Below are 20,876 nucleotides of genomic sequence, written 5' to 3' on the forward strand. Positions count from 1 at the left end.
AATAGGAGTTTTAGATTAATACTTTTCAGCTGATTAAACATTAAGAACAGTCCTCTTGTTCATTCAGTTTTTCAAAAACTGCATAAAAAAGCCTTTTATTTTGATGAGCTTGAAATTTATGTTCAATTTTCCAGCATTTCAACAAAATATAATGATTGATTTGAAAAGCTGAATTTCATTCTACAAACATGCAAAATTTATAGAATTGTCATTAAATATAAGCTTGAAAATAACTATGCAGCGTTGTTTGAGACAGACTGTCATTTTAATGTCGTCTTCATTATCAGAACAAGACATCATCCTTCATACACAATGTGCAGGTTACTCGGTTTCAGTTTAGAAGGATGTCCATGCACTGGGGCACGTTAACATTAGCAAATGTGAAATGCTATCAGGTTCATCACTGTAACTGTTTGTCACTGAAATGTCAGTGAGAAAAGCTGCGGTGGGTATATCAGCAATATGAAAAATCTGGCAGTATCAACATTCACATAGTTTAGATCAGCATATGGACAATTGAAATCACATTGGAGGCTTCTTTTAAGAAATGGCAAAGCTCTTGTTCAGAATAGGATAATGCAATTCAGATTCGTATTAGCGATAGCAATATTACTGTTTTTTTCATTTGTATTTAAAGTACAAATGCGAATATTTCATAGTTTTTTTGTAAAGTTGCAGTGCTCCAAACGATCTCATATTTTAAATACTGTAATTATTGAAACATGTTAATTCCTAAACCTCCAATTTCCATCATGGTGCATTGGATAGATTTAATTTTTTTTATATGCCAGAGGCAGGTGTTTTTAATATAAGAACAACCAACCTCTGTCCTTTAGCCCAATTCCTGTCAACCACTGACCCAGGAAATAAGGGCAAAGGTCAGTGCCTTAATTAAAAAGTACATAGTTTTAGGGTTTGAGCTTTGCTAAAAGAAAAAAAATTGCACCATACTTTTTCATTGTAATTTTTCAGTGAATTGAGTCAGGATATAGCTTGAAACTCATTTGACAATCTCTGCATTCCAGTCAACAATTTTCTGCATTGTAATAATTGTTACAAGTACATGTACAGTTTTATAAATATTTTGTCCCTTATTCTCATGTGTTATGTCTTTAGGTTCCAGTATCAGTGGCTATGATGACACCTCAAGTGATAACTCCGCAGCAAATGCAACAGATTTTACAGCAACAAGTACTGACTCCCCAGCAACTCCAGGCTTTGCTTCAACAGCAACAGGCTATCATGCTGCAGCAGGTAACTTCATTATCAACCAGTAAATCACGTTTACAGTCACATTACCTGAAACAACTCAGTTCGCTTTCAGTCAAAACTGAACAACATTATTTATATATGTCTTGTTTAGCTGGTTTAAAATTGGACAGGTGTTTGTATACAGACCAATTTTTGCATGTTTAAATAATGAGTAACATTATGTGTACCGTCTAGTTCTCCCTCCATAACATTGCTGCCTGCACCACTGCTTCAGCTAATCTGCTGCTGAAACCCTCTTCTATGCCTGTGTCAACTCCAGACTCACCCCATGCATTGCTTTCCTCGCCAGCCTCCATAAATGTCAGCGCATCCAAAACTCCACTACCCATATCCTATCCTGCACCAGGTCCTGCCCACCCATTGCCTGTTTCTTTACTGAATTACATTGACTCCCAGCCACCAACACCCCCAGTTTAAAATTCTTCATTGTGCTTAAACACCTCTATGGCCTTCTCCTTTTCTACTTTGGTAATCACAGGCCCGGAGCATTATTCCTGCTCCCACAGAATTCTGTATTTCTCTTGCCTCCAGCCCCATCAGAATTCCTCTCTCATCCATCATCAATGGCTGTGTCTTCCGCTAACGCTCCCTGCTTCTCCACCTCCTTTTCCTCTTTTGCAACCCTACCTAAAAAGTTCACCTCTTTTACCAAGTTTGGTCACCTCATCTAATTTCTCTGCCTTTGGCTCAGTGTCTGTGTTTGTTTGATTACACGGATGTGAAACACCTTGGGATGTTTTCCTATGCTGAAGGCACAATATAGCTGTAAGTTGCTGTTATCAATAGTATCAATGAATAATTTTGGCCTGGTTTTCTGATTGAGGAGGACCTCTGCCAGGTGGAAATTCCACCCAGTACAAAACTGCCTGTCTGTGTCCTGTTGCAAGGCCATCTACTCATGGCAGGTCCGCTCCATGGTCTCTAATGTGGAGTCAAGACTGGGAACACTTAACGCAACAGGGGGCTTGCCACAGAAAGGGGCAGTGACATCAATCCAGCTGCCTAAAAAATTGGGCTCATTTTTAACATGCATTTGGAAGCTGCTCATGGGAAGCTGTACATGGCACCATCATAAAACTTGTGCCACAAGCTCCAATATCAAGAACACCCCAAGATCTGCTCCACTTGCTTTTAAATGTTGGGCACTAGGACTCCCACTTTCCAATGCTCAACAATGTAAGGCTGTGTTAACCATTTAGGCCGGAATTTTACGGTCCCACCCGCCACAGGAATTGGAGCAGGTGAGGGGCGGATCATGGAAAGGTCCGTTGACCTTGGTTTCGGGATGAGTGAAGCCATAAAATCCCACTCTTAGTTTATATGTTAGTGCCCTCTACAAATCTGGCAAAAACTTGGTGAGGAAGTGGAAAATTTAAAACCATTGTATTTTGTCCAGGACATAAAGCTGTCCTAAATGTATATAAATTATATATAAAATCTATACCAGGGTGTTACCTATGCACACAACTTTGAGTGACATTACTCCCCAATTCATCCTGCATCAACATATAACTGAGCTGTGTTCTTTTACTGATTCAAGTGCTTTGCTGAACAGCTGAACTGATGAGCTTTTTGCAGTTGTTCTGCATGAATATGTTGCAAGGTTTTATGGTGAAATCGTGTTCTATGTAGCAATTCATCTGGAAGAGATGCTTGCATTTGGACCTTGATAACATTCTGCATAATAGCTACCTTTTTCCCTTTACTTAGTTCTATACCTGCAATGCTGTAATTATTTGAATTCCAAAAATAACCAGCAGCCTTCTCAGTACGATCCTGCATGCTATGGCATAATTCTCTACTATAGCACATTTTTAAAACAATTCTTTTATTAATAAAACACCAGCTAAAATATCAATGGTTATGTTCTGCCCATGGCACAAATGTTGGTTGCATGTGGCAAAAGATGTATGCTGCAACATGTATTTAAACAAAATCCTTAACTCGAAATATGACAACAGTATTTACGATAATTGTACTTTTCCCTTTCTGAGTCTTGTCTAAGCATCATCTGGCTGTGAGTTCAGCAAAAATGACACTCACTAGATTCCCTTACATAGTAGATACTGTAGGATTTCTCTTCAACACATTCTCGGGTATCCCCTCACTACTGGAAACATTTACTATCACTGATATATCTCCAATAATCTACCTATGTAGATTTGGCCATTGAGCCCAGATTATTCAAGGACATTTCAGTATAATCTTGGTGGAAGATCTTTTTTTTAATTGTCTATTGACATCTCACTACTCTTTGCTCTCAAGCACTAATGGCAAACTGGCAGTAGACAATGTACTCTTCTTTCCATAGTTTGCCACATACCACTTTCCATATGATTAGCACTGTTGTATGAATCGTGATTCCTTTCACTTCATTTTTCTGGTTTTATATTCTAGTTTTTTAGGCAGTTCCTTGTGACAGTCCCAGCTAAGGGAATTGTTGATGATCAGGTTGTACCAATGTTGTCCTATAACTGGGCACTGGGAGGTGATAAGGAGCTGTCAGGCCTGTTCATCAAAAATATCACAGTGTGGCGCAGTAACTTGGCCACAAAATTCGGCTCTTGTCACACAGCTAGTGACAGCATTGACATGAACGTTACATGAGCGTGCCAGAAGTATGCATCAGTGAGCTTAAAATGCCGATTTGATGTCAGACTGGCAGTTTTGGATCTCACAGCGCTTCTCAACACCTGGCTCTAAACATGCAAGACTGGACATGTGTTCAGCATCTTAAAGAATCCCCCCCCCCACCCCCCCCCCCCCAGCATCTTGAAGAATCCGCCCCCCCATTCTGCACTATTTAAAAGGATTGTTAATAACTTGCAGATTAGTTGCTGATTGCTTTCTGCTGACTCTGCGATTCTGTAATTTCTGGATGTTTGGAGGAGTTGACAACAATTGGTAAAGTCTTCAGGGAGTGATGCAGCATTTGGGGAAGATGTTGCTTGTGACTGCAAGGGCTCTGAGCTCACCACTTACTCCCAGTCATAGCAGCTATAGCAATCTTCCTTGGGCTGCAGTATGAGAGACAGATGGCGCAGAGACAGAAACTAAGAAGACAAGCTGTGCACAGAGAGAAGGAGGGTGAAAAGATTCCTAAACCAGAGACCTTACCTACTTAGGGTCTTCCGAGAACACTACCATCTCCTAGCTCCAGTGCATTTGGTGTCTACGATTCACAAAGGAGATGGTCAAAAAAGAACTCTGCTGGCTTTTGGAATTAGACCTGCAGTCTCAGATCAGGGCAAGGTTGGCACTGCCATTGATAGTGAAGGTGACTGTGGCGTTCAATTTCTTTGCGATTGGATTCTTCAAAGCTCTAATATGTCTAAAATCTCTTAGTTTACCATTTATTGCTGCATCTCCAAGGTGACAGAGGTTCTTTATGCCAGAAGAAGGAACTTTATTGTGTTTTCCCTGAGCAGAATAGAGAGAATGGGAAGGATCGTGCGTGTGGCTTTGTCAGGATAGTGGACAGCCCATGGTGCATTGTGCCATTGAATACACGCTTGTGGCTTTGTGGGCGCAGCATGTCGATGCCGAGATGTACTTCAACTGTAAAGGTTGACATTTGCTGAATGTGCAATTGGGAGCTTTACTCTTGCTGGGGAATACCCACTACCCTGGCAGCAGTCACAATATATTCATTCTGCTCCAACCCACTGTTCCCTCAGTCTTTCAGCAATCACATCAAACAAGAGGGTGGCTGCTGGGTGACGAGGTTTGTCTGTTGTACCCCTGGCTAACAATTCCCCTCTGCAACCCAACAGCACGTAGCCATCAAGAATATAGTAAGAACCATGCTACCTTGAGGGATATCACTGAGCAAATTATAGGGTGCTGAAACAATGGTTCTCCTGCCTTGACTGCTCTGGAGGAATCCTCCAGTACTCCTCAGAGTGAGTGCCACAATTCCTTATAACCTTTTGCAGTCTTGACAGCCTGGCCATTATGAGTGAGCAGCCTTTGCCCCCACAAATTTGGCAAGCCTTTCAGGAGGAAAGGGAGAAGGCCATTAAGGCCCCCAAAACCTTGGAGCACATGCTCTGGTCTGTTGCGTCACTTTTGTAGGTCCTCCCTGCTCTTCTACAGTTCTGAATAAACCAGTTCCAACCCCAGCAGTAGCCAAAGTACACTTTACCTGTCAGGTGCAGTTTGGCCTTAAGCAGTGCAGGCTGTCTTTAAATGTTGCCAGCCTTGCATGAATTTGGGGGCCCCCTGCCAGGCTGCAAGCTACAGCCATTATAATTAGCAGGCAGCAGGAAGTTTGCAATTTCTTGGGGAGGGGGATGGGGGGGTTTGGCTATTTAGGCCCACCTTCCGCACTTTCTCTCTCCCCGCACTGCCCCACAAACCAACTTAACGATCTGTGATTGGGAGCTCACTGCCTGGGAGTGGTGAACTTAAGCTCGCTCCTGCTTTTGTAGCTGAGTGCTTCAATTTACCAACAAGCCATGCCACAAAGTTATTCATCTAACACATTTATGTATAGATCCAAAGACAAGCAGAATGAAGAGGGTTTACTGTAGTAATTAGACAAACATTCTAAATCAGCTAATAATTTGAATACTACCCTGGAGACTCTTGTTAGGCCAATTAGTAGCATGCTGTATTCTGAATTAGTAATCACTTGCATGAAACTGTACCAAATAAATATTACAAATTACCTTGAATTTTTTTTTAAGTAGTTGCAATTGCTGGTTTAGCATCTTGTATTCTGCCTAAGGTAGATGATGTTCAGTGAAACTGATTTCCATTATGTCGGATAAAGAATAACTGTTTTTTGTGTATGGGTGGGTTTAGCAACAGGAGCAGAAAATCTCACAGAAGGCCCCCTCCCCGTTAGAAACTCCGTTCACATCAGTGTGAGGGCAGACCCCCCATGAATTATGGCTAGTCTCCCATGGCGTGAATCTGGAGAGCAGACCTCGGTGGCACAGTGGTTAGCACTGCTGCCTCACACTGCCAGGGACCCGGGTTCGATTCCCGGCTTGGTCACTGTCTGTATGGAGTCTGTATGGTGTCTGCGTGTGTTTCCTCCGGGTGCTCCGGTTTCCTCCCACAGTCTGAAAGACATGCTGGTTAGATGCAGTGAACAGAACAGGCGCCGCAGTGTGATGACTAGGGGAATTTCACAGTAACTTCATTGCAGTGTTAAGATGAGCCTTACTTGTGACTAATAAATCAACTTTTCATAGAGGAGCTCGAGTGAGTGGATTGCTCAGGGGGAAGAGGGCCATGCCTAGGCACTGCTCCCTGGCAGTGCCTATGGCAGTTCTGTGGGGGCGGTAGGCCCTGGTGAACTTTTGTGCACTGGGCCAGCTTTTAAAAAATTAAATTGCTGACGCAGTGTGATGTTGAGGGACCACCCCTTGAAGATTTGTTTACTCGTTCCCAAGGGTACGGCGAGAAAACCGCATTTGGTGCTTTTCCCAGCTATTGTTACACTCTGCCAAATACAGCTAAAATTCCGCTCACAATGTACACTTTTGGGCTGTAATTTTCCAACACCTCACGCCAGTAAATCTTTCGGCTGCACCAATGTGAACGGAGATTTCAATAGCTCACTAGGCCTGCCGCAGGAGAACCTGTGGCAGGGTAGCTGCTGGAAATACCAGCCTTGGTGTGTATGTGCATACTTTTTTGGTGAATTGTACCAGGTGCTATATTGGTGTCCTGAATGTCCAACAAAAGTATACAGAGCAGCCAGATGATGATGTCAATCAGCAATGCCATTTTGAAGCTCAATACTTCAGCCAGTACCCTCTCTTAACCACACACAGCTTGACACATGTTCAGCACCATAGCAGGCTACCACCACTGCTATTTAAAGGGATAATCAGCTCCTGGCAGGTTAGATGCTGTTTGGTTTCTTCTGACTATTGCTGTAATTCTGCGGTTCTGCAAGTGTTCAGTGCTTTCTGTATTTGTTCAAAGTTGCAAATGTGTACAGAGAGTGGTGTCGCAGGTGCTGAAGGACGTCTTGCTGACTTCAAGACTTCTGCACAAACCAGTTGCTCTCAGACATGGGTGCAGTAGTAGCCATTCCCTTTGAACTATCGTATGATTGGAAAATTAACCAAGGCCACCACAGCAAGACAGACCCCAGAGTGTTCAAGGAGCAATTCTAATTCCTGAATATCAGTGAGCAACAATGTGCATGATGTCTGTGCTTCACTGCGGATGTCTTCACTGAAATCTGACACTTTCTGTAGCCACGTTGCAATCTCGGAGCAGGGTGAGGATCTCTTTTTCAGTGATTTGAAGATAACAGTGACGGTGAATTTGTATGCGTCTGGATCCTTCCAGGCACTCGAGCTGGAAGTGTTTTAAATATCTTGCAGTTTACCATCCACTGTGGTACAAGAGAGGTCACAGAGGCTCCCTATATTCGAAGAGAGCTAATTAAATCTCATTCCCGCTTGTCAAGAACAAGCAGGCACCTTGAGGGATCTATATACATGCACTTCAAGGTCCCTCTGCTCCTCTACACAGTTCAGAATTCTACCTATTGTGTATCCTCTTGCTTTGTTGGTCCTTCCCAAATGCATTACCTCACTCTCCTCCAAACTGAATTCAATTTGTCCCACCTGACCTGTCTATTTGTAACTTCCGACAGTCAGTACCTTTATTCCTCACTATCATTTATTAATTTCTGTGATTCCCTGTTTCTTTTTTAATCCATCCTCAATCCTGCCCAAAAACGCTGTCATCAGTAATATGAGCAGCCATCCCTGCCCTTCTTTAAGCCATATTTTTGCGGATAGCGATGAGGACCATCAGAGGATACAGCAGGATATAGATCAGTTGGAGGCTTGGGTGGAAAGATGCCAGATGGAGTTTAATCTGGACAAATGTGAGGTAATGCTTTTTGGAAGGTCTAATACAGATAGGAAATCTATAGTAAATGGCAGAACCCTTCAGAGTATTGATAGGCAAAGGGTTCTGGTTGTACAGGTACACAGGTCACTGAAAGTGGCAATGCAGGTGGAGAAGGTAGTCAAGAAGGCAAACGGCATGCTTGTCTTCATCGGCCAGGGTATTGATCTTAAAAATTGGCAAGTCATGTTGCAGCTTAATAGAACCTTAGTTAGGCCACACTTGGAATATAGTGTCCAATTCTGATCGCCACATTACCAGAAGGATGTGGAGGCTTTGGAGAGGGTACAGAAAAGATTTACCAGGATGTTGCCTGGTATGGAAGGCATTAGCTACGAGGAGAGGTTGGAGAAACTTGGTTTGTTCTCACTGGAGCGACGGAGGTTGAGGGGAGACCTGATAGAAGTCTACAAGATTATGAGAGGCATGGACAGAGTAGATAATCAGAAGCTTTTTCCCAGGGTGGAAGAATCAATTACTCGGGGCATAGGTTTAAGGTGTGAGGTGCAAGGTTTAAAGGAGATGTACGAGGCAGATTTTGTACACAGCGAGTAGTGGGTGCCTGGAACTCGTTGCCGGGGGAGGTAGTGGAAGCGGATACGGTAGTGACTTTTAAGGGGCGTCTTGACAAGTACATGAATAGGATGGGAATGGAGGGATGTGGTTCCCAGAACGGTTGGGGTTTTTAGTTAAGTCGGGCAGCATGGTCGGTGCAGGCTTGGAGAGCCGAAGGGCCTGTTCCTGTACTGTAATTTTCTTTGTTCTTTTATATGTCAGTAACAGCGATGATAATATACTTCCAAGTGCCTATCTATACCCAGAGTTCATCTAACTTTTTAACTAGCCTCATTGTATTGAAGTACATAGAACATAGAAAAAATACAACACAAACAGGCTCTACGGCCCACAAGTTGCGCAGGTCATGTCCCTACCTACCTAGGCTTATATATAGGCTTACCTATAACCCTCAATCCTATTAAGTCCCATGTACTCATCCAGAAGTCTTTTAAAAGACCCTATCGAGTTTGCCTCCACCACCACTGACGGCAGCCGATTCCACTCACCCACCACCCTCTGAGTGAAAAACTTACCCCTGACATCTCCTCTGTACCTACTCCCCAACACCTTAAACCTGTGTCCTCTCGTAGCAGCCATTTCAGCCCTGGGAAAAAGACTCCGAGAATCCACCCGATCTATACCTCTCAACATCTTGTACACCTCTATCAGGTCACCTCTCATCCTTCGTCTCTCCCAGGAGAAAAGACCGAGCTCCCTCAGCCTATCCTCATAAGGCATGTCAACCAATCCAGGCAACATCCTTGTAAATCTTCTCTGCACCCTTTCAATCATTTCCACGTCCCTCTTGTAATGAGGTGACCAGAACTGAGCACAGTACTCCAAGTGGGGTCTGACGAGGGTCTTATAAAGCTGCATCATTATCTCCCGACTCCTAAACTCAATCCCTCGATTGATGAAGGCCACGCCTTCTTAACCTCCTCTACCTGCGAGGCAGATTTAAGAGTCCTATGGACTCGGACCCCAAGGTCCTTCTGATCCTCTACACTGCTAAGAGTCTTATCTCCTTCATCCCATTTGACCTGCCAAAATGGACCACTACACATTTATCCGGGTTGAAGTCCATCTGCCACTTCTCCGCCCAGTCTTGCATCCTATCTATGTCACGCTGCAGCTTCTGACATCCCTCCAACCTATCCACAACACCACCAACCTTCGTGTCGTCGGCAAACTTACCAACCCATCCCTCCACTTCCTCATCCAGGTCATTTATGAAAATGACAAACAGCAAGGGTCCCAGAACAGATCCTTGGGGCACTCCATTCAGAAAAAGACCTGTCTACAACCACTCTCTGCCTTCTGCAGGCAAGCCAGTTCTGAACCCACAAGGCAACAGCCCCTTGGATCCCATGCCCTCTCACTTTCTCGAGTAGTCTTGCATGGAGGACCTTATCGAACGCCTTGCTGAAGTCCATGTAAACCACATCTACCGCTTTTCCTTCGTCAATGTGTTAGTCACGTTTTCAAAGAACTCCACCAGGCTCATAAGGCACGATTTGCCTTTGACAAAGCCGTGCTGACTACTTTTGAGCATACTAAACTTCTCTAAATGTTCATATATCCTGTCCCTCAGGATCTTCTCCATCAACTTACCAACCACTGAGGTTAGACTCACCGGTCGGTAATTTCCTGGGCTATCCCTATTCCCCTTCTTGAATATAGGAACCACATCCGCAATCCTCCGGAACCTCTCCCGTCTCCATCGACGACGCAAAGATCATCGCCAGAGGCTCTGCAATCCCTTCCCTCGCCTCCCACAGTAACCTGGGGTACATCCCATCCGGTCCCAGTGACTTATCTATTTTGACGCTATTCAAAATTTCCAACACATCCTCTTTCTTAATGTCCACATACTCAATCTTTTCAGTCCGCCTCAATCCTGTAATACAACCATCCAGTTCTTTTTCCACCGCGCATACCGAGATAAAATATTCATTAAGCACCTCTGCTATTTCTTCCAGTTCTGTACAGACTTTCTCACCTTCACCTTTTTATAGGTCCTATTCCGTCACATCTCATCCTTTTACGCTTCACATATTTATAGAACGCCTTAGGGTTCTCCTTAATCTTACCTGCCAAGGCCTTCTCGTGACCCCTTCTGGCTCTCCTAATTTCTTTCTGAAGTCCCTTCCTACAAGCCGTATACTCATCTAGATCCCTATCATCGCCTAGCTCTCTGAACCTGTTGTACGCTTTCCTTTTGTTTCTCACTAGGTTCAGCGCAGCTTTCGTGCACCACGGTTCCCGTAACCTACCAACACCTCCCTGTCTCATCGGAATGTTGTCATGCAGAACTCCAGACAAACATTCCTTGAAAATCTGCCACCTTACTTGAGTACTTTTCCTCAAGAATGCCTCCTTCCAACTTACGCCTCTAATCTCCTGCCTGATGGCTTCATATTTCCCTTTACTCCAGATAAACACTTTCCTAGCTTGCCTGATCCTATCTCTGTCCAATGCTAGCGTAAAGGAGATAGAGTTATGATCACTATCCTCAAGATGCTCCCCCACTGAGAGATCTGACACCTGTCCAGGCTCATTAGCCAGTACCAGATCGAGTACAGCCTCTCCTCTTGTAGACTTATCCACATGCTGTGTCAGGAAACCCTCCTGAACACACCTAACAAACTCCTCCCCATCCAAACCCCTTACCCTAGGGGTATTCCAATCGATGTTTGGGAAATTAAAGTCTCCCATCACGACAACCCTGTTATTCCTACATCTCTCCAGGATCTGTTTCCCTATCTGCTCCTCAACATCCCTGTTACTATTGGGCGGCCTGTAGAAAACACCCAGCAAAGTTATCGACCCCTTCCCGCTCCGAACTTCCACCCACAGAGACTCCGTAGACAATCCCTCCACGGCTTCCACCTTCTCTACAGCTGTGACACTATCCCTGATCAGCAGTGCCGCCCCCCCCCCCCCCCCCCCCCCCCCCCCCCCCACTCTTTTGCCTCCCTCTCTGTCCTTTCTGAAACATCTGAAACCCGGCACCTGATGTATCCAGTCCTGTCCCTGTCCCCAAGTCTCCGTAGTGGCCACCACATCACACTTCCAAGCATCGATCCACACTCTAAGCTCATCCACTTTATTCACTACACTCCTAGCGTTAAAATAGACATACCACCACTCACTGAACCACTCCTTTCTTGTCCATTTTGTAGCCTTTGTTTCTTTGACCTTCGTTCTCAATTACTAATTTGCTGCCTTCTGTTTCTGGATTTGCTTCACTTCCTTCTGAATTTATGTGCAAATTCCCATTTCACTGCCTAGCTCGATTAAACCTACCCAATAGCACTAGCAAACCTCTCCACCAAGATATTGGTCCAATGGTGTGGAAATGCTCCAAAATTGATTCCAATGCCCCAGGAATCTAAAGCCCCCCCTCCTGAATCTCCACCAAGGAACTCAGTTTTACTATCTTCCTATTTCTGTACTAACTAGTGTGTGGCACTGGGAGTAATTCAGAGAATGCAGACACTTCCTGCTCCTACTTCAATTTTTGTGGCAGCAGACAGAGCTAGCTCCAGTTTTAAAACCCATTGGGTCTCATTATTTGAGCTATTGATGGGAAATGTGGGGGGAGGGGGGGGCCTCCTTCCCAAGGCCTGTGCATCACAGTCTCCATGCCCCTCGCCTGGGCCTCCTAACTTGGCCTTTCCAAAATCCCCCCCATCTTACCTCCTCCCATCTGGCTCCAGCGATGATCGCAGTCCTGGATGCAGTCCTGGCAGTGGCCACCACTGCAGGTAGTGCTGCTGAGACCAGAGAGCTGCCAGCCAGTTGCTTGGCTGGCTGCTTCCTACCCAGATAGCGATAAAAGTCCCAACCTGAGACAATTAATGCCCCACCGAGTGTAAAATGGCTGGAGGGCTACCCAGCAGAGTGGGGCAGATTTGCCACTGACTTTCTTGCCAGGGTTTTGGGAACCCTGGCACAGTGTAAAATGATCCCATGCTTGTTCTTGGTGACCATCCAAAGTAGACCTCCAGGTCTGCAATGTTTCTCTTATTGGGTAGTATTCTGCAGTGATAAGTAGGTGGGCAGGATGTAGCTTCCCTGAGCATCATTACTAAACACTGACAGATCAAGAGCTCGCCGGTAGAAATTGTTTTCCTTGTTGCAGCACATATAGGGAGAGTGTCAGAGGGAGTGAGCTTGGACCGGGTTGATTAAAACTGATCGTAACTCTGACTTAAAATGGAGCTTTTGTCAAATTCAGATTTTAATTGAATTCACATTTTTTTTCAGTGAGTCTGCTCCTGAAATAACGTCACTAATTCTGGTGTTATGCCCTTGTGCCAGATATATTAGAGGAGGTTGACTGCTCTTGCTTACGGATCACTTTTGAGTGACCTGTTTAGAAAATTGCTAATAATTACTCCTATGAATTATTACATTGACTGCTCCGTGAATAACCATGTATTCTCAGCAAGGACACTTTTTGGCTTTCTTGTTATAGACAAAGGTCATTTCTTGCCATATTTTAATTAGTTCGTGTGGAAAATGGCATGTTTTCATCAGTTCATTTTGAAGATTAGTTCTGAAATGATAATGCTAAGAATAGTTCATACACTGAGGGATTTATTGGCAAGTTTTGATCCAAAAGGTCGGACAAGTGTTGATAAGAGGACGTGACTTTGTATCTCTTTTCAAATTGCAGGTCCGTGTGTCATGGCAAAAAGAAAACGTTTTAAATGTTTATTTTGTTCTAACGTAATTATTTTATGACCTTTTCACAACAGCAACAGCTTCAGGAGTTTTATAAGAAACAGCAAGAGCAGTTGCATCTTCAGCTTCTGCAGCAACAACATGCTGGGAAACCAACGAAAGAGGTATGTACATGTATCGAAAGGAGTAAATATGCTATAATTAAAATGGAAATGGCAGAAAGAGAAGCGGCCTGACGTTGTGAGTTATGTCTGTAGTGAAGAATTTCCAGTGGTGTCTCAGCTTTGTTTTCTAATTCAGAAAGGCTTACTCATCAACTGCAGTTCAATGTGCATTAATGACTTGGGGATGCAGTCCTTATGATGGACAAAGAAATGATTATTGTGTAGTCAAAAGAAGTTCAAAGACAGACACGGAATTTCAGTTTTCCCTTAGAGATGCACATTTCAGAGCATATAAATTAAGGCAAATGTTAAAACCCCACAGTCTGAGTCTAGTCTTCAAAGTCACAACGCTCTAATTAATGAACTGTGCGCTTCAGTTTGGACAAGTCGCAGTTTGATGCACTCATAAATCAACATGACAGGCTGACTTCTCATGCCTAGACAGTACTTGTCATTGAGTCACATCAGATGTAAACATGATAGAAAAAAGAGAGTCTGAAGGAGGTGCAATTGATCAACAGAATTGGTAGAAAACCAACTTTTGAAGCATATTATGTATGATCACAGGAAATGGCTGTAACCTCAAGAGGCTTTCTCCTTCTGGTGATGCTTTTTTAAATAGAATTTCTAACAGCCATCAAAAGTGGAATAGGAATTACTTAGCTTTTCTCCTGTGGTTTACAAGCCATAACCCCCTATTGTTACTTTGCATAGCTTTCTTTTAAAGGCATCAGATGTTTTTTTTCAGATCCTCACCATTATATTTGAAGCCGAACAAAAAAAGACTGTTGATGTTATTCTTCTCAAATGTAAGGCACCATGGGTATGAAATTCAGCTCGGTAACACCCGATATTTGGAGCAACTGGTGCTATTTTGGGTCCAAAATGGCACCCAATGTTTGGACATGCCAGTTTTGCTGCAAATTGTGCTGAACACCTTATTGGTGAAAGTAATAGTGCACAGCTGTTTCAACGTAGGCAGAACAGGTAGATTGTGATGTCAGTCAGCAAGCAAATCTGATGTCAATTTGATGTCAATCAACAGTGCCATTTTGGAGCTCAGCGCTCCAGTTGATATCATCTCTGAACCTGATGAGACGATGGCCTCATGGTATTATCACTAGACTATTAAATCCAGAAACTCAGCTCGTGTGCTGGGGACCCAATTACGAATCCCGCCACAGTAGATGGTGGAGTTTGAATTTAATTTAAAAATATCTGGAATTAAGAATCTACTGATGACCATGAAACTATTGTCAATTGTCAGAAAAAACACATCTGGTTCACTTTAAATAGAATTTCTGACAGCCGTCAAAAGTGGAATAGGAATTACTTAGCTTTTCGCCTGTGGTTTACAAGCCATAAACCCCTGTTGTTACTTTGTATAGCTTTATTCTTTAGTGAAGGAAATCTGCTGTCCTTACCTAGTCTGGCCTACTTGTGACTCCAGAGCCACAGCAATGTGGTTGACTCTCAGCTGCCCTCTGAAATGGCCTGGCCAAAGGCAACTAGGGATGGGAAATAAATGCTGGCCAGCCAGCAACGCCCATGACCCATAAAAAAATCTTACAGTCGAACAAGAGCTAAGCAGCATGAAGAATCTCCACCAACGCTATTTAAGGATCATCACCTAGTTATAGAATAAAATCCCTACAGTGCAGAAGGAAGCCATTCGGCCCATCGAGCCTGCATCAACAACAATCCTACTCAGGCTCTATCCCTATCACCCCATGTATTTACCCTGCCAGTCCTCCTGACACTAAGGGACAATTTATCATGGCCAGTCAACCTGGTTGATTTACGCTGGTTGATTTTTGTTTTGGCTGTCAGTACAATTCTACAAATGTTTTCTGCAAAGTTGCCAAAGTCCTCAGGGTGTGGTGTGGCAAGTGCTTGAGGGACTTTGTCTGAATTCAAAGCCAGTTGCTGCTACATATGGGTAGCAGCTGACTTTTCTTTTGAAATAGAGCTTGACTGGGAGAATGAAGGGAAGTGACACAGAACAGGATAAGCTACTAGAAGAGGAGAAGGAGGAGTAAGGGAGGTGATAACCCTTCTGCCTAGGATATGCTTAAGGATCTCCTTCAAGAGTGATACCAGTAACCATAACCCCAATTCATGTTTAGCCCCACACTCCTCCTCACTAACCATCACATCGTCAGCCACAATGCAAAAATAAAAACAACCATTAAATAAATATTACAAATCAAGTCAGATTGGCCAGCAGCTCTTCAACCCGGCCAGGCACAGCACGGTTGTGGCCAGAGGTAGTATTGCAGCACTCTGCCTGGGACTAAGTCCTTAAAACTTTCGAAATGGTAAGTCCCGAAGATCCTGGCGGGGAGAGGGTTTGGGAGGGGGGAGATTGCAGGGTTGGGAGGGTGTAGGTCAATGGCTGGTGGTCCTGGAGCTCCAACATCCGGGGAACAGTGCCCCAAATCTGAGGGGGCCTTTAGAGTGAGGCTATCCACCACCCCCCCGCCCATCTCCCACCTGAGATGGGGAAATGTGTATTTGTCACTTTCCCACCCACTCCCACCAGCCTAAGAATTGAGGCTAGGGGGATAAGGCTCTTTAGTGGCCACTTATGGACCTTAATAGGTGAATGGATGCGTTTTCTGCCAGAGGCCTTGCCCGGGGGGGGGTATGCTGTCCATTCAGTTTCGTGCTCCACCCCAGCCTCAGATCCCACTTTGATGGGAGCATAAAACTCTGCTTTTAGTATCTGCCTTCTGTGTGCCTTTGCTACCCCTATTGTTGGTCACATGATTAGCAAAAGGCTGCTGACTTCCAGTGAAGGAGACTGCGAATGGGGGATGACTTCAGTCAGCTCACAGCCTAGAACACATAATAGAATCATAGAATCCCTACAGTACAGAAAGCCATTCGGCCCATCGAACCTGCACTAACAACAATCCTACCCAGGCCCTATGCCCACAACGCCACTTATTTACCCTGCTAATCCCCTGTACATTAAGGAGCAACTTTTTTTTTCCTAACCCATACATCTTTGGAGTGTGGGAGGGAAATCAGAGCACTCGGAGGAAACCTACGCAGACACAGGGAGAATGTGCAAACTCCACACAGTCACCCCAGGCCAGAATTGAGCCCCGGTCCCTGGCATTGTGAGGCAGCAGTGCTAACCACTGTGCCACCCTGTTGCCTTTGAAGTTTTGGATCTGGACTGCAACATCTCTGCATGGGTGGAGCAGTCTGGGCTGACTGGTTACAGATAACAGCAAGAGAACTGATAGTGTTGCAGTGATGGGGGATCACGGTAGGGTTGTGCTCCATAGACCTCTGCCGCTCCCCTTGGACGGTATTGGAGGACGGATTGTTGAGCAGCTCTGATATCCTCTAAACCCCTCTGAACACTGATTTTAGTGCTGTGTCAGTATTTATACTGGTGGTTGAGAGTTTGAAACTTTGTAACGCTGTGTTTTCATCACCAATCACCCTCTACTTGATCTTCCCCTGCTGCTTGCCGAGGTTGCACCTTTTCGGTATATGAAAGGAGAAAAACACGGGTAAATTTCTGGGGAGGGGGAATTGGGATATGAGAAGGCGGATTAAATATGAGAATACCTTCATTTTCAATTGATTCAGCCTTTCTACAGGAGCAAGAAATGCTGTTCCAATAATGGCCAGCACCCTTTTTTTCATGTACCTATCTTCCTCCGATTAGTTCCCGTTGCCTCAGGTCATCCTGCAAGTGTGGCTGTGAGTGGCTATGTGGCTATCAAGGTTGAAATGTTTGTGCGACCCATGAGATGTGCCCTGGCGGCACGGTGGCACAGTGGTTAGCACTGCTGCCTCACAGCGCCAGGGACCCAGGTTCGATTCCCGACTTGGGTCACTGTCTGTGTGGAGTTTGCACGTTCTCCCCGTGTCTGCGTGGGTTTTCTCCGGGTGTTCCGAATCCTCCCACAGTCTGAAAGACGTGCTGGTTAGGTGCATTGACCCAAACAGGCGCCGGAGTGTGGCGACTAGGGGGAATTTCACAGTAACTTCATTGCAGTAATGTAAGCCTTACTTGTGACTAATAAATAAACTTTACTTTGGATATGAGGCTTGCAGCAGGTTTCAGAGTGTGCAGTGGATCATTTGAATGTTAGTTATGAGTCCTGATTGATAGAGGTTTCTGGTATGAGGGTGTGGTGAATTGAAGAGTGTCTGAGGCTAGAGGTGCAATTAGTGGGATGTGACATTTGATGATGTGTTCAATTACCTTAACCACTTGTTTGAAGTCATTGAGCTTCTTGCGGCACCGCAGTCAGGTCCTTGGGCCTAGACCACGAGCATTGACCTCAATGACAATCTGCTCCTGTTGCCTATTGACCACAGGACGGCTGGGCCTTCTGCCCCCTGTGGATGTAGGCCATCTCTCCTATTTCCATCTCCTCCACCAAGGCGTCCTGCACAAAGTTGGAAAATCTTGGCCCTTTTCCCAAGTCAGCTTCACTTCCTGTATGACACCCTCACACACTTACCAGTGTCTAGTCCAGATGTGTTGTCGCTCTTATTAAGTGTAGGCTAGCTTTAAGAAGTGCTCGGAAGTTACAATTTTGGGCTCCTGCTGACGCGTGTAGCCAGTGAACAGCACAGTTAGTGCTGGCTAAATGCTTCAGCAGGGGCCCAGAAGTGAAGTTGGCATGCTGCCTGCATTTCAATCAACAGGCGAGGGTTAATCGTGCATCATGATCCCCAAGCCCTTTTTTGGGAGCTATCCAATTTACCCCTCCTGTGTTTTTCTTGATAATGCTACATCTCATAATTTGGTCTGTTACAATTAGTGCCATGTAAGTATAGATATACTCCATGGAGCACATGCCAGTGCAAGATTCAGAAGGGATGGGAAACATATGAAAAAATTCGAGTGTTTAAAATGTAAAGATGTAACTAAAGGGTTATTATTACAAGTCTCATGAAGCCATTGCACAGCTGACAATTTACATTAGACTAATGGGGAGTAACCTAGGGAAGGAAAGTAGACCTTTGACACGTATTTGAGGGAGGGAAGTGAGGTACAAGTTTATCTGGATATTTCAGTATTTCAACACTGATTATTGACCTGACAACGGAGCTGTGCAGGGACCTTTTTTGTATGCTTTCAATTGTAAGATGTAAACAAACTTGGTTGTATCCTGTGTTTGATAATTGGGTGGGGAGTACAGTTTGGCAGCATGTTTGGTGCTTTTAAATTCTTTCCCTGACAATGGGTCCTGTACATTTTATATCCTGGTTTTTCATTTGTAAAGCTGTGGTTTGAGTTTTCCTATAGACAAATGTATTAAATGGAACCAGAACATCGCAGTCAAATTTGGATGAGTATGGAATTGTTTAAAGGCATATAATCTAAGATACAATCCAAAGGCAAAAAGATGTTTAACCAGTGTAGCTAATACTATAATTGACTTTCCAGAATTGTTAGGCATGATTTAGATAACATCATCATAGTTTGTTATGAATTATGTTAGATTATGCATGTTAGATAATTTCCTTCCATTCATTGTAGTTGCGGCACTCCATTATCTTTCTATCAATCAGATAATTATTGTAGGAAATCTGTATAAAAGTTCTGTCTGTATTGTAGCCAGCATTGTGACTTATTATGCTTGGGCATTTGTTCTGCTGTTTCTTTCCTTGTCCTGTCGCTGCCCCTCCCCCTAATAGACTCCTCACCTCTCTACTGATAAATGTGAGTGTCATGTCCATCCATCCATTGAATTCTGCACTAGGTCAAGTCCTAACTAAAATCACAGCAATTACCTAGAAATTGGATTGCGCATGGATAAGGATATGTTCCAGCAGCATATACTACACACAACTAATAAGGCTGATGGTGAAATTTTGTCTGTCGGCCTCATTAGGGGATGTTACTGTTGAGCATCAGCTTCAGCCCCAGAAGAAGTTTGCCAGTCAGTGGTGGGAGAGAACACTAAATGAACTGACTGGAACTCCAGCTGACAGCCTCAGATATGCCTGCAAGGTGGGAGGAAGGAAGGCAGTCAAGATTTGGGGAAGCATTGGCACACAGTTCTGTTGTGGAACAGGTGGAGTATTCAGCTAATTATTTTACAAGGAATCTAGGTTAAAGAATACCACCTATCTTTTAGGATGGACAGTTTGGGGGCTGGGGAGCATCCCCATCCATCAGATGCAAGTACTCTGTTGCCCACCCAATATTTAGAGATGTATCATAAAGTCACTCACTGAGGCTGCGGGGATGGCCATTCATTCTGCTGGGATGGTGCTCAAACATGTCACCTTACGACTTGGTCACCGTTAAGCCAAAGGCTTTCTCTTTCATTACTTTAGATATACGATATTATTATCTGGAATACAGTTCACTGGATTTTAACTAGGTTCTTTTCAAAAAGTAAAGTGTGGAAAGCATGTATTTATATCCATAAATACAAACGTGCTATCTCACGATTCCTGCCTACATTATTGAATGACTTTACTTTTTCTTTAATAAAAATATGATTTATTATAGATTTGAATTTAAAATAAAATTCAAGGTCGTGCACAACACCAAACCTTGAACAAATTATCCTGAAAAAATAGGATTGAATGGGAGAGTAATTGCCAACAATAGGGTTGTGGCTCTATAACTTGTTTGTTCTTACTTCAGGAGAGAGGTGAATCTGAACTGACGTTATTTACCCTTTTTTCTGAAATGCTTCATGAAGAGTTTCTTTTGAAACTAAGCAAGTTAAGAACTGTCCATGTGTGACTAATTTCCAAACTTTGATTAGAGTATTTTTAAAATCAAATTTAAGATTTTCATGTCTCTAAGCTGTTACCAATATAAGAGATAATACCTTAATCAGCAGCTTTACTTTATTTCTACTGGGAGTAGGAAGAAGGGAGTGTTGACTAATACAGTGACGTCTATTTTTTTTCTTGTTTTGACTCAATACCCAGAATTTTATTTGTAGGATATGGTTAAGTATGAAAGCTTCAGCAAATTTTCTGCTAATTGATCATCAGTTTATTATTGAATTTGCATGTCTCTGTATTTAATTTTCAGATCATACATTGTTCCCACAAATGGCACAGTTGAGTGCACTATTCTTCTACATGCGGGGGAATGTTGTCTTGTGGGTGTTGTTTTCGATAAGCTTGCTATAACTAATAGTTTTTAGCAAAGCTCTTTCTCATTAAATTGATTTACAATCTTGCTATTTTTGTCACAAATTTCTTGTTACGTTGAATGCATGAATCATTTTTTTATACCACTCAATGCATGAATCTTACGATTTTTAATGACTGCACAATTTCTTTATGGAGATCACCACATTTCAGGAC

The 20,876-nt window shown here is 43.7% G+C and overlaps 1 protein-coding gene across 8 annotated transcripts in view; it reads left to right on the forward strand.

Annotated features, from left to right (window-relative positions):
* The window catches only part of foxp1b (forkhead box P1b), a 502,439-nt gene that overhangs the window by 370,921 nt on the left and 110,642 nt on the right, over positions 1 to 20,876 (forward strand). For all 8 annotated transcript variants that reach the window (XM_078209450.1, XM_078209454.1, XM_078209451.1 and 5 more), the window contains 2 exons: positions 1,117 to 1,254; positions 13,476 to 13,565. In XM_078209450.1, the coding sequence (XP_078065576.1) occupies positions 1,117 to 1,254; positions 13,476 to 13,565 (228 nt within the window). The remainder of the gene's footprint in view (positions 1 to 1,116; positions 1,255 to 13,475; positions 13,566 to 20,876) is intronic.

Source organism: Mustelus asterias, chromosome 3 (genome assembly GCF_964213995.1).
Source record: "Mustelus asterias chromosome 3, sMusAst1.hap1.1, whole genome shotgun sequence".
Classification (NCBI taxonomy): Eukaryota; Metazoa; Chordata; class Chondrichthyes; order Carcharhiniformes; family Triakidae; genus Mustelus; species Mustelus asterias.